General features: G+C 41.5%; 1 protein-coding gene across 3 annotated transcripts in view; it reads left to right on the top strand.

Moving 5' to 3' along the window:
- Window positions 1-14669, top strand: part of LOC104592155 (golgin candidate 5-like) — a 57652-nt gene that overhangs the window by 5271 nt on the left and 37712 nt on the right. For all 3 annotated transcript variants that reach the window (XR_016079377.1, XM_010251365.3, XM_010251368.3), the window contains exon 4: window positions 11622-11693. Coding sequence is in view for 2 of the 3 variants with exons in the window: in XM_010251365.3 (XP_010249667.1) it covers window positions 11622-11693 (72 nt within the window). In the remaining variant the exon portion in view is untranslated. The remainder of the gene's footprint in view (window positions 1-11621; window positions 11694-14669) is intronic.

Raw genomic sequence — 14669 nt, 5'->3', positions numbered from 1 at the left:
TCTTTCTTTATCACTTTTTCTTCTTCTACATAACTGAACTCAGTTAGGCTGAACTCTAAGGCAGACCTGAATTTTAACATGGTATCAGAGCTAGGTTAAATCTGCCTAGATTTCTGCTTGCCTAGGGTTCATTCTCTGCGCACCCTATCTAGGGTTTTCTTTTTTTTTTTTTTTTTTTCTGTGTTCGATTAGAGATAAGGGTAAGGGCTGAAAAGGAGTGATCGCCCTCTTCCCTTGGAGGTCTTTATGCCTCCAGTCAGGTCGTATGTGGTCGGTTGCTGTGATTTCTGAGATCGCCCTCTCCTAGTAGAGGAAGAATAGAGGGCCGAACTGTGTGGGCAGTGGCTGTTGTGTGTGAAGCGGCTGTTGTGTGTGGACTGCTCTCCTGCTCGTATGGGTGTTACTTCAGCGATAAGGTAAGAGATTTTAGTGCATGATATCTGTTATGGATTAAATAGGAGGTGTGTTTCAGACTATATGCTAGGGTTTCGGCCAGTAAGTGCTAGGGTTTATGCTGGTTTCTTTGTGTATTTTGAAGGAAGAGATATGATCATATAGTGGTGAGATTTCAGGTAGTTGTAGGAGTAGGATTTGTGGTGTGAGCACACTTTTCAGCAACAACAAGTGCTGAAACCAGTGTGACAGGTGTGATGTAGGGTTTGTGGTGTAAAGAGCACACATTCCAGCAACAATTAGTGCTGCAATCAGTGTGACAGGTGTGACCTAGTGGTGTGTAGTGTGCAGATCTCAGTGATAATAGAATTCAGCAAGTCTGCAGAATTGGTGATAACATAATGGGAGACAATAATGATTATAAACCTAGTGTGATGGTGCCTACAGACTACCTGAATGTTCAGATGACCTCCATTAAGTTGAATGGAGAGAATTATGTGCCTTGGGCTAAATCCGTTGAAGTCTTTCTGAAGGCAAAGAAGAAGGTAAAACACATCAGAGAGGAGAAACCCTCCTCTGACTCTCACGAGTATGAAGACTGGGAGCAAGAGGATGCTCAGATCATCACATGGTTGTGGAACAGTATGGAACCCAGGATTAGTGTGAACTTCATGTTCCTTGATACTGCCAAAGATGTGTGGGACCATGCGAAGAAATTGTATTCGGGGCAGGACAATACAACCAGAGTTTATCAGCTTTATCAAGAGTACTTTAATCTGCAACAGGGCAATCAGAGTCTTGAGGAGTACGCCAACATGAGGAACATACGTAATGAGTTGAATGTCTATCATCCTCTCACTTCTGATGTCAAGATTCAGCAACAACAGAGAGAGCAACTTGATGTGACTAGATTTTTGGTGGGACTAAAGTCTGAATATGAACCAGTACGGGCTCAGATATTAGGGGGATCAGCTCTTCCATCCCTAGAAGAGGTATTTGCTCGACTTCGGAGGATTTCTATCGGATCTACTGAGAACTCTAATATCTCAGATAGATCTGCCTTTGCTGCATCGAGAGGCCGTGGTGGTAGAGGTGGAGTTCAGTCTGGCCGTGGTGGTGGTCGTACTGGGAGCAGAGATTCAGGGGGAGCCCGTGGAAGAGGACGTAGCTCAGGCCCGAGGAAGTGCACTCATTGTGGTATGGATGGACATACCATCAACTATTGTTATGATCTACATGGTCCTCCCTCAACCTGGGCCAATCATGCCGCGACCGGTGACTCAAGTTCCAGCTTTAGACAGGAGAATCATTCATCTGACCAGTTGCCTCCTACATCCACAGATGGTCCCATGAAAGAGATGGTGAGTGTTCCCCGTGATGAATATGAGATGTTTATCCAATCACAGCAGAACACAGCGACTTTTGCTCACTCAGGTATGGCTTGTCTGGCATCTACACCCAATCCCTGGATCATTGACTCTGGAGCCTCCGATCACATGACTGGAACTCCAGGTGTGTTTTCCTCCTTATCTCATTGCTCAACATCACAATCTGTCACCCTTGCTAATGGTTCCACATCCTCAATTTGTGGTGTTGGTAATGTTGACCTAGATCCTGTATCCCTCTCATCAGTTCTGTATGTTCCTAAATTGCCTTTTAACCTTATGTCTGTTAGTAAGCTGACCAAATCACTTAACTGCACCATTACCTTTTATCCTTCTATGTGTGTCTTTCAGGATCTCAAGACGGGGATGAAGATTGGTGGAGGGCATGAAGCAGGTGGACTGTATTATCTTGACGGTGGTGGTGGTAGAACTTCAACAGCTCTCCAGTCATCTCTTTCTCCTCTCCAATGGCACTGCCGATTTGGTCATCCGTCGCTCAAAGTCTTGAAGTCCTTGGTTCCGTCCTTGAGTCAGCTTTCTGTTTTGGATTGTGAGTCGTGTCAGTTTGGGAAACACCATCGTGTTCCCTTTAGTTCTAGGGTTGATAACCGTGTGTCGAGTCCTTTTTCTTTAGTTCATTCAAATGTTTGGGGTCCTTATAAAGTAATGTCATATAATGGATACAGATATTTTGTCATTTTTGTGGATGATTTTTCAAGGATGACGTGGCTCTATTTAATGAAAGAAAGAAGTGAATTGTCTACCATTTTTCAAAAATTTTATGCTGAGATTCGTAACCAATTTGGTACCCACATCAAAGTTTTTCATTCTGATAATGGCCGTGAATATTTATCCTCATCATTTCAGGAATACCTGGACCAACACGACATTATACATCAGACCTCGTGTACCTACACCCCACAACAAAACGGGGTGGCTGAGAGAAAGAATCGCCATCTCCTTGAAACAGCAAGATCCCTAATGCATCACATGCATGTTCCCAAACCTTTTTGGAGTGATGCAGTGCTTACCTCTTGTTTTCTGATTAATCGGATGCCCACGTTCATCCTTGATGGTCAGTCTCCGTTTCAGGTCTTGTTTCCCACTTTGTCTCCGTTCCCTCTTATGCCGAGAGTTTTTGGGTGTGTCTGTTTTGTCCATAATCTGGGTCCCGGGAACGACAAGTTTGATGCCCGCTCTCTCAAGTGCATCTTCCTTGGCTATTCTCGGACCCAGAAAGGGTATAGGTGTTACCATCCTGGTTCTCGACGGTCCTTTGTGTGTGCTGATGTCAGTTTCTTTGAGTCTACTCTGTTCTTTTTGGGGTCTGGTGATGCTTCTTCCTCCTCATCACCTCCTCCTCTTCCACTTCTCGTTGTCGATCCTCCTCCCTTTGTTCCGGTCGTGACCAAATCCTTGCCTCCGGTGCCACCACCTGTTGAACGCCCACCTATCCGTCATGTGTATACACATCACCCACGTGCACCAGCTACTACTCCTCCGGCTACATCTCCGTCGACGGATCCGGCACCAGACCCCCACTTAGCATCTGAGATTGATCTACCCATTGCTTTGCGGAAAGGTAAACGTACTTGCACCCTTCATCCCATTTCTAATTATGTTTCTCTTACTCACCTTTCCGCTTCCCATCGCCAGTTTGTTACCTTGTTATCATCAGTTATTGTTCCTAAAGATGTCCAGGAAGCCCTTGCCTCTCCAGGGTGGTGCCGTGCCATGGAAGAAGAACTCTCAGCCCTTCATCATAATCATACTTGGGACCTCACTGCTCTTCCTCCTGGGAAGCAAGCTGTTGGTTGTAAGTGGGTTTATACGGTTAAGTATCTGCCTAATGGTAGTGTTGAACGCCTGAAAGCGCGATTAGTTGCAAAAGGGTACTCCCAAACCTATGGCATTGACTACACAGAGACCTTCTCACCGGTTGCTAAGATAGGGTCAGTTCGTGTTGTGATCTCTCTTGTAGCCATGTATGAGTGGCCACTATATCAGCTTGATATCAAGAATGCCTTTTTGCATGGTGACTTACTCGAGGAGGTCTACATGGAGTAACCTCCAGGGTTTGTTGCTCAGGGGGAGGATGGTAAGGTGTGCAGACTAAGGAAGGCTATATATGGGCTTAAACAGTCTCATCGAGCATGGTTTGGTAGGTTTAGTGAGGTAGTAAAGAAGTTTGGCATGAAACAGTGCAAAGTTGACCATTCTGTATTTAGTCATGACTCTCCGGGAGGAAAAATACTATTGGTGGTGTATGTAGATGATATTGTTATTACTGGGAATGATAACATTGGTATTGATAGGCTGAAGACTTATCTGTAGGATCACTTTCAGACAAAGGATTTGGGTAAATTGAAATACTTCTTGGGGATAGAGGTAGCGAGATCCAAGTATGGGATTAACTTGTGCCAGAGGAAGTATGTGCTTGATTTGCTGGAAGAAACAGGCTTGTTGGGTGCCAAACCAGCTGAAACACCCATGGACACAAATACCAAGCTAAGCAGTGATATGGGTGAAGTGTTTGAAGACCCTGACAGATACCGACGACTTGTGGGCAAACTGAACTACCTAACCATTACCAGGCCAGACATCTCATTTGCAGTTAGTGTGGTAAGCCAGTTCATGCAAAATCCTCTGATTCCTCATTGGAATGCGGTTCTGAGAATTGTGAAGTATCTAAAAGGGGCTCCGGGTCGCGGTCTGATATACAAGAATGGGGGAAAACTTGAAATAGAAGGGTATTCTGATGCTGATTGGGCCGGTTCTATGTCTGATAGGCGGTCTACTACAGGCTATTGCACGTTTCTGGGAGGTAACCTGGTGATATGGAAAAGTAAGAAGCAAACGGTTGTGGCAAGAAGCAGTGCAGAAGCAGAATATAGGGCTATGGCGCACACCGCTTGTGAATTAGTGTGGCTAAGGAACCTTCTACAAGAAGTAGGGTACAACATTAACACTCCAATGAAGCTCTAATCCAGTGTTTCATGAAAGAACCAAGCACATTGAGGTTGACTGTCACTTTGTGAGGGAGAAAGTGCTGAATGGAGAGCTAGACACTACACATGTTAATACAGGAAATCAGTGGGCTGACTTATTTACAAAAGGCTTGAGTCGGGGAAGAGTGGACTACATATGTAATACTCACCAGCTTGAGGGGGAGTGTTAGCGTAGGGGTATTTCTGTCTTTATACCTTGATTGATGTTGCTGATCTGTAATGTTGTGTTGAAACATGTGCTCTTAACTTAAGTAAGGGCACATAGGTCTTTTCAGTCATGTTTTAATAATAATATAAATACTTACTGGCCGACTGGGAGAAGTTAAGTTGACTCTTTCAGTTCGAACCAGAATTCTCTCTTCTCTCTTTCTCTCTCTCTCTCTCTCTCTTTCTTTATCACTTTTTCTTCTTCTACATAACTGAACTCAGTCAGGCCGAACTCTAAGGCAGACCTGATTTTTAACAGGGCTTAATTATAATTTTGCTTCTGTTTGAAGGGAGGTAGTTTAATGATGCCTCCCTCTTGTGGATCTTTACTGTACAGTGTATATATCTGTTATATCTGTTTATATTAATGAAATTATGCATGTTATCTATAAAAAAATGCATATGAAAACTTACAGAGGCCATAACTTTGTGCTCGGTCATTGGATTGGAGAGATAATTTTTTTGGATATGAAAAATTGCTTCTGCTGGTCTATGCCACCTGCTCTCAAACAACAACCAGAGCCATTCCCATAGCTCTGTAGTAAAGGAACATGATATTAATAAATGGTTGACCCTTGGGCGGGGTGGGGGGGGATTTCAATGGGCCAAATACAGAAGAGGAGAGGGCTGAATTCTGGGAAGAATTGGAAGGGCTGAGGGGGATCTGGGAGGGTGTGTAGGGGGGGATTTCAATGTAGTGAGGAAAAGGGGTAGGGACAGGAGGGTGAGTGTTGGACTGAGAATATTTGGGGAGGTCATTAACAGATGTGAGCTCATTGACTCTCCTTTAAATGGAGGTAAGTTCACATGGTCAAATGGGCAGGTTCCAACTATACTTAGAAGGTTGGATAGGTTCCTATTTTCAGAAGATTGGGGGGAGCACGTGGGGAAATTGATTTAAGAGGTTCTATCTGCGTACTTGTTGGACCATAAACAAATCCTGCTAAGGAATTTTGCAGCTGTGAATGGGATAAAACCCTTCAGATTTGAAAATGTTTGGTTGCAGGTATCAAAATTTGTGGAATGGGCAGAGGGAAAATGGAAGAATATGCAGATAGAAGGTTTTTTCTAGTCTAAAGCTGGTGAGGAAAATGCAGCTTCTAAAAGAAGAAATTAAGAACAGGAGGCCGGAGGTGTTGGGAAGAGTAGAGAGCAGGAAGAAGGAGATACTAGAGAGGATGGCAAGGCTAGATAGGCTGGAAGAAGAAGGGATGTTTACGAGGGAGGCCCAAAGGGAGAGAGAGTGCCTGAAGGGGGAATTGGAAAGAACATTCTAAAGAAAGAAATAAGTTGGAGACAGAAATCGAGGGCCACTTGGCTTAAAGAAGGGGATAAGAATACAACATATTTTCACGTGTTTGCAAGTACGAGAAAGAGAAGAAAATCTGACCACAAGAGTCAAAGTAGGAGATGAGTTACTGGAAACTTGGGAGGGGTTTCAAAGGAAGATCATGGAGTTTTACAAAGGTCTTTACAGGGAGAGAGGGTGGAGTGGGGTGACTCTTGGGGGATTGGAACCAAAAAAATTAAGTAATTTTTCTGCAAATTGGCTGGAAAGGGGGATTAAAGAAATCAGAGAAGCTCTTAAAAAGATAAATGGGGACAAAGCACCATGGCCGGATGGTTTCAATTTCAATTTTATTAAGTCTGGGTGGATTTTTTTGGAGGAAGATTTTGCTCAGATGATAAAGGAGTTTTGTGATTCAAAAGTCTTGGGCAAATGACTCAATGCAGTTTTCTTTACTCTGATTCAAAAGAAGGATGGTGCAGTGGACATAAAAGATTTCAGACCAATAAGTCTGATTAGAAGCCCTTGTAAACTGTTGTCCAAGGTGTTATCTAGGAGGTTAAAGGGAGTAATTCATGAGGTGGTAGGAGAAACCCAAATGGCTTTTGTGGAAGGTAGGAAAATCTTGTATGGGGTGTTGGTGGCCAGTGAATGTATTGATTCCAGGATAAGAATTGGTTGACCACGGCTGGTTTGCAAAATCGACATTGAGAAAGCGTACGATCATGTGGAGTGGAGTTTTTTTGGAAGAAATGCAAAGGTTGGGGTTTGGGGAGAAGTGGAGAAATTGGATGCTTGCATGTGTCTCATCTGTCTCCTTTTCCTTACTTATTAATGGAGTCTGTTTGGAATTCTTTCATGCTTCTAGGGGTCTCTGACAAGGGGATCCAATCTCACCGTTGTTGTTTGTATTAGTCGGGGAAGTGCTGAACTTTCTCATGGTTAAGGCCACTCAGAAGGGTTGGATTGAAGGGTTCAAAGTGGGGGTGGAGGGTCCTGACATTTCACACCTTCGGTATGCTGATGACACTCTAATTTTCTTGGATGCTTCAGTGGATCAGGTGCTGAATCTTAGAGCCATTTTGGCAAATTTTGAGACGCTTACAGGATTGAAGGTAAATCTGGCCAAGAGCTTGCTGACTGGGGTGGGGGAAATAAGGAGGGAGGCGATGGATCAGTTTGCTGCAGTTTTGGAATGCCAAGTTGGGGAGTTGCCTTTCCTTTACTTGGATTTTCTGGTAGGGTCGAAAGTCTCAACAGCAGAGGCTTGGGACCAATAATTGAGAGAGTGGAGAAGAGATTGGAGGGTTGGAAAGCAAGATGTCTCTCTCTGGGGGGCAGAATTACACTAGTTAGAAGTGTGCTAACTAGTTTACCAACTTATTATCTATCTTTGCTGAAGATTCCAGGAAAGATTGTGCAAAGAATCGAGAAACTTAAGAGGGATTTTTTGTGGGAGGGTCTGGGGGAGAAAAGAAGTTTCATTTAGTGAGGTGAGACAAGGTGTGTAGGCCGAAAAGAAGTGGTGGTTTGGGTATTAGGAGGGTCAAAATCTTCAACAAGGTTCTCTTGGGTAAGTGGCTGTGGAGGTTTAGGCCAGAGAGGGAGAGGGAGTTTCTATGGCGGAGGGTTGTAGTTGGGAAATATGGGATGGTGAGGTTTGGGTGGGAGTCAAGGGAGGTTTCCAGCTCTTACGGGGTGAGTGTTTGGAAAGGGATTCTGTGGTTCAATCAAGAATTCAAAGCTGAAGTCAGGTTCAAATTGGGGGGTGGGTCAAGGATAAGATTTTGGGAGGATGAGTGGTGTGATGTGGGGAAGTTATGTGAGGTATGCCCAAAGTTGTACAGGTTGACAGATCATCAAATAACAGTTGATAGGTGCTTCAAAATGAGGGGAGATCAGATGGTTTGGTGCCCCAAATTCAGAAGTCCATTGTTGGATCAGGAATTGGAGGAATGCATCCGGCTACTGGGAAAATTACAGGAGGTTGAGGTATCACCCTCCTTGAGGGATGGATTGTGGTGGAAAGAGTGCAAGAATGGGGTATTCACTGTTAAATCATTCTACTTGGCGATGGCGAAGAATCAGCTGGCCTCTCAGATCAGGTAGGAGTTTGGGGGAATCCTGTTCCACCTAGAGTGGAAGCTTTTGCTTGGTTGGTGGCCTTGGATAGTGTTCTAACAGTTGATCACCTAAAACATAGGGGTTTCTCCTTAGCAAGTGTTTGTGTTTTGTGCTACTTGGATGAAGAGACTGTTTTTCATCTATTCTTCTCTTGTAAGACTGCACAAACCATTTGGAAATTCTACTCCTCTCTATTCAGGCAAAGAGTGTTTCAGCCAAGGTCTACAGCAGAAATATTTTCCTCCTGGCCAAGTTTTGGCTCCTGTGGAATGAAAGAAATAGAAGGCTCTTCGAAGAAAAAGCTAAAAGTTCTGAAACTCTGGTGGCTATGGTGGGAAAGCTAGTAGTGATGGCTTGTCAAATTGATTTCCTCCCGGTAAAGTATTTGGGTCTGCCTCTCGGGGCTAATTATTCTTCCTCTTCAATTTGGTGCTCAATCATTGAGAGAATGGAGAAGAAGCTGGCCTCTTGGAAGGCAAAATATCTATCTTTTGGTGGTAGGGTTACAATGTTTAAGAGCACCCTCTCCAACCTCCCCACTTATTTCCTTTATCTCTTTCCCATCCCAAACAAGATAGCAAATAGGTTGGAACAGCTCCAAAGAAACTTCTTATGGAGGGGTTGGGAAGATGAGAAGAAGATTCACATTGTAAAATGGGAGCAAGTGTGCCTTCCTAAGGAAGTGGGTGGACTGGGAATTAGGAAGTTGAAAGAATTTAATTCTGCTCTTCTCTGTAAATGGTTATGGAGATTTGCTTCTGAGAGGAATGCATGGTGGAGAAGTCTTATTGCGGCAAAGTATGGAGCGGTATGGGGTGATTGGAGAACTCTGGATCCTCATCCAATTGGGGGTAAATCTCTTTGGGCAGGCATCTCAAAGTACAGCCCTCTCTTTCTGAATGGGATCAGTTTTAAGGTCGGCAAGGGGGACAGAATCAAGTTTTGGAAGGATCCCTGGTGTTTGGAGGGTCCCTTGGCTGAACCCTTTCCTCGTCTGTTCCAAATTGCAGTGAATCAAGATTCTTCAGTTGCTGATAACATTTGCATCTCTGGTGATTCCACCATTTGGACTCCTCTGTGTAGGAGGAATTTGTTGGATTGGGAAGTGGAAGAGTATGCAGTACTGTTGGGGCTGCTTCAAAATCAGAGGATGGATTTGAGTTTGGAAGATAAATGGTCTTGGAAGTGGAATGCAGATGGTAGCTTCTCAATTAAATCCCTTTTTCTTAAGGTGTGCAGTTCAGGTCAGGAAAACTTCCCTGCTAGGCAGATTTGGAATCCAACTAGCCCCTCCAAGATCAACTTCCTGGTCTGGACAATGGCTCTTGATAAATGTTTGACTGGGATTAACCTGGAGAGAAGGGGTATTCAGATTCTGGACCCCTCCTGTGTTTTGTGTGGAAATGCAGAATCTACAGAGCACTTGTGTATCCATTGTCTGGTTTCCTCTTCAATCTGGGGACATTTTTTCAAGAAGTTGGAGATTTGCTGGTCTATGCCAAGATCTGTGAAGGAGTTGCTATTTGCTAATGTGTTGGAGAATGGAGGGTCTTAGTAAGAAAGGAAAGCTTGTTTAGAATATCATTCCGGAAGCTGTACTTTGGTCCATTTGGACTGAAAGAAATAACAGAATTTTCTGTGGTCAACTCAAAATCCCAGAAGAAGTAGTGCAGAAAGCGGTGGGCAAGATTTGTTCCTGGGAGTCGGTGAATGAGGAATTTAAAAATCAGAATGTATCTCATTTGTTTTGCACTAAATCATGGATGAACTTGTAATCTGTTTTGGTCCCAGGCAGATCTAGTGGTCTGGGCCTTGTTGTAATCTTCTTTTATTCTGAATAAATTACTTTACCTTTTTCCAAAAAAAAAAGCTAGTAGCGGATTGGGTTTGGGTGCTCCTAGATTTTGATCAAGTCAGTAGATCGAGTTTGGGGGAGGAGAATTTTTGGAGTGTGTTGGAAATTCAACATGTGTAATCAATTGTCAGTTTCTGGTTCAGTTAATGTATTCTAGACTGGAGTTTCTCTTTGCTTTGTATTGTTAGGTGCCATCTTGGCACCTATTGGATCTGGATTGTATCTGTTATTTATTTTTTTGTTTAATGAATTTTCTTATAATTCTTCAAAAAATATTAATAAATGGTAACAATCCTCACCATGAGGTCTGCAAAGGATATACCAGTTAGGTGAGATACAAAGGAAAGGTCTTCTCTTTTGTAGAATGGTAACAATCCTCACCATGAGGTCTGCAAAGGATATACCAGTTAGGTGAGATACAAAGGAAAGGTCTTCTCTTTCGTAGAATATCCAAGGTGTTTATTTTCCCATAATACACTTTTTGGAAAAAAGCCCTAACCTTAGGGGGAATAGGCTTGCACCAAATTTCCTTAACAGGGAAGAGCTGGTTGGAAGGAGACTGAGAAAGGGATTTGAAAAATGAAGCACAAGAAAAAGGCCCATTCAGCTAGGGTGTCCAAATGTGCTTATCTAGTTTAGAAGGGTCCAAACAAACTTTATCAAGGAGGCTTAACATGCTGATTAAACAATCAATTTCCTCCTCCTTTAAACCTCTATGGCACCTGAAATCCTAGTTTGGTGTCAACGGTTTTTCCAGAGGGGAGAAAAATTTTGATACAAAGTCCTTTTTATACCGAGAAGGGAAGAGATCTTTCAAAGGAATCTCTCCAACCCAAATATCCTCCCAAAAGAGGACGGAGTTACCAACACAGACATCATACCTGACAAACCTAAGAAATTGAGGAAGTACCATGAATTGCTTTCCACGGTGATGCCAAGGTTGCCCGCTGAGATACTCTAGCATCCCACCCATTTTTTGATCGACCATGAATACTTCCTACCTCTTCATGCCATAATCTCTCTCTCTCTCTCTCTCTCTCTCCAAGGGTCACCTCCACAGCCACTTCCCTAGTAATTCTGTATCATTTTGAAGCGACTTTCCTAATCCCAAACCCCTCCTCTTTATTCTGACATGCCACCTCCCACTTTATCAAATGATCCTTCCTACTTTCCCCCGGTTCCCAAAGAAAATCTTTCGTCAATTTCTCCAATTTATTAACTATTGTTTGACTTTACCTAGTACCTACTGGTCTTTATGTCTTGGTTTGTCTTGGTATGTCCTTGTTTTTGCTTAGTGTCCTTGTTACATTAATCATTTTCTTTGTTAAAGTCTCACAATATGTGAAACTATTTTTTTCCAGGCAAAAGCTGATGAGATTGCAAAATTGATGACTGAAAATGAACAGCTAAAGGCCATAATTGTGGATCTGAAGGTAGGTATGGTCCTTACTACTGTTTTTATTTTCGCTTTTCTATTGCAACTGATTCTCTAATAACAATCAGATATTTTCACCATAATGATGTTTTCATTGCTTGAAATACCCCCTAATTTTTCTGACATTTCTGATGAAAATTCCCAATTTAAGGGGTCACAAAAATCTATCATTGAGATACCCTTAATTATATAATTTAGGCAAAAATCTTAACAGTACTTCCACTAAAATAATTTTTATGTTGATATTTATCATGAAAAATAGATTAAAAACTGACAATTTATATTATCAGCTAGCTGTTTATTTTTGTGGAAATCAGAGATTTATTAAAATCACATTTGCATGTTTTTCCATGTTAATGTATCCTATATGACCATGATGGATACCTTTCTTCCTTAATCTGGTCTTAATCATTATATATGATTATTTTTGCATTATTTTATTTTTTAGTATTATACCATGTCTACATTAACATTTTCTGTAGTTCTACTGCATTCTTCATAATGCTTACATCAAGTTGAAAATTTTATTCCATTCTGAATTTTCCTATGAAATTTCTCATTGTTAGGCTTATAAAATTTTCCTCAAAATTGAAATTACGAACCATGGACATTTCTCAATTTTCTTTTTTTCCTTGTTTGGTGCATGCATACCTGTGTCCAGAATTTCCCTTTCACTTCATAATTTCATGTCATATGACTGGGCCATCATTTCTGTTTGGTTCATATTTTGGTTTTTGCCTCTTTCTAGAATGTCCTTCCTGAAGAACTAATTTATATAAAATTTAAATTTCCCAGCTTAATTTTTATTTTGAAACTTGCTGCTTGTATCCCTTTGAAACTTGTTGGAGTATGGTGAAAGTGAAAGACCCTGCTTAACTTATGGGTTGCAGTGTTCAGTAACGACAGTTACTAAATGCCACATGATCCAACACCTATCCATGCTTAAATTTATTATTTTAGTTTGATCACACACACCATTTGGTCCCTTATTTGATAGGTGAAACGAATTTATTAGAACAAGAAGAGGGTGAAAAATTACCAGTATACAAAGCCAAGAACTCAACAAGAAGAGGCTTATTTCTTATCTGATGAGCTAAATGAAGACGACCATACAGGAGTGAGATTGGAAACTGAATTACCAACCTAATTCCAATAACTATAATGTAGCCCAAAATTTGAGAACAACATGGTTGATACCTTAAACTCTTGAAGCTAGGGGCTTCATGGGAATGAAGATGTCAAACACACTGCCTGTTTATATTGAACAAAAAGGGTTTAGGCATGTAGCCGACCCCATATGGTTGGGATAAGGCATGGATGATGATGATGAAGATGGTGATTACCTACTAGGTCATCAAACTTGAAATGTATATTAAATTCCTTCCCCATACTAAACTATAAAACAATGAAGAGAGGTTGAAAGAAAAACCAGTAAACACAATAAAAAAACTGATCTTTCACCTTGATCTCTTGTAAAAGGGAGGGGATAGTTATTAAGATATTTGTAATCTTTTTCTTTCTTCTTGTATTGGGTGATGCCTCATCACCTTGATCTCTTGTAATCTCTCTTATATTTTACTGTATTTTTTTATTATAAAAATTGTTCTTTGCCTAGCAATTTGGAAGTTAGCTTTTTCCCAGGGGTACCCCTAGAAATTGTGGACTAAGTACTATGATTTGTTCCTTTTTTCGAATATATCTGAAGAGACCTATAGATACCAGGAAACTACTTCCAATTTACCAGAAGCATCACAAAAATGAAAGAAAAGGAAATATATTCAAAGTAACAATCAATTAACTTAAACATGGTACAAGTACCTCCTGTGAAACTCCATAGAAATTCTTAGTTACTAGGACTGGGAGTATTATTTCCATGGGCTTCCATTGAATTCCTGTACGTATTGGATAATAATACTTTAGATTGAAATAAAGGAAGATTTGAAGAAGGTAAAAAACAAAAGGAGCAAGGGAAGGAAACGAATAAGATACCTAAGGAAACTTGATAAAAAAGGAAAAAACGCCAGAAATAGATTATGTATGTGTTGGGTGGGGTCTAGTAATTACCTCACCTTATATGGACATACGTAAAAGCAAATGGTGCGAGTTTATCTCTAATTCTTCTTGCAAGAGTGGGGTTAGCATCCTCTTTAAGTTAAGTGGTTAGGTTGTCTTGGTATCTTGGGTTTGTGTTTTCATGAATTGGGTCCTCCCCAGTGGAATCTTTTCTCACTTAGGTAAGTGACCTGATCTAAGGGGCATTTTGGGGTATCTTGAGTCAAGGGGAGTCATTTGGTTGGCTTTGATTGCCTTTAAGTGTTCTAGATCTAATATATCTTTTTTTTTTTGGATCAACAGCACATAGATTTCATTAAATGATTAAAGCGAAAAGGGATACAACAAGAGGTTGTGAATGCTACTGGAAAAACCAAAAAATCACATACACACCCTGCCACCCTATTACAATTGTGTCCAATACATTTGTTGTTTGTGAGCACCTTGTTTAGCCAAACCATCTGCAAAACAATTATCCAATCTTTTTACCCAACTTATTTGAATGCTCATATCTTTTGAGAACCACTTAAATCATCTAATTTCATTTCTGAATTGCCACACCACCCCCTTACCTTTACTCAGCCACCCTACTACTATCTTCAAATCCCCTTCAATGATCAGCTTTACAATTCCCATTTCCTTGGCTTTTTGTGTCCTGAAAACTACTACCAAAATTTCTGCCCTTACTGAATCGCCTTCTTCAATTGGACCCGAAAAACAAATCCCAGATAGTTCCACCCTCATCCCTTATCATCCCCAATTCCTGAAGGTCCAAGATTGCCCAGGCTGCCATCAAAATTTAATTTCATCCACCCACCACTTGGGGTCACCAAACCTCTTTGTTTCCTAAGGAAGGTTCAGCTATTGCCCCCAAATTCCTAAAAAACCTATTAACTGCAAATTCTGAGAAGAGCTTCAGTGT

The sequence above is a fragment of the Nelumbo nucifera genome, chromosome 8 (assembly GCF_055504915.1).
Source record: "Nelumbo nucifera cultivar China Antique chromosome 8, China Antique-T2T, whole genome shotgun sequence".
Classification (NCBI taxonomy): Eukaryota; Viridiplantae; Streptophyta; class Magnoliopsida; order Proteales; family Nelumbonaceae; genus Nelumbo; species Nelumbo nucifera.
The sequence above is the reverse complement of the archived record's forward strand: the minus strand, read 5'-3'. Positions and strand labels throughout refer to the sequence as shown.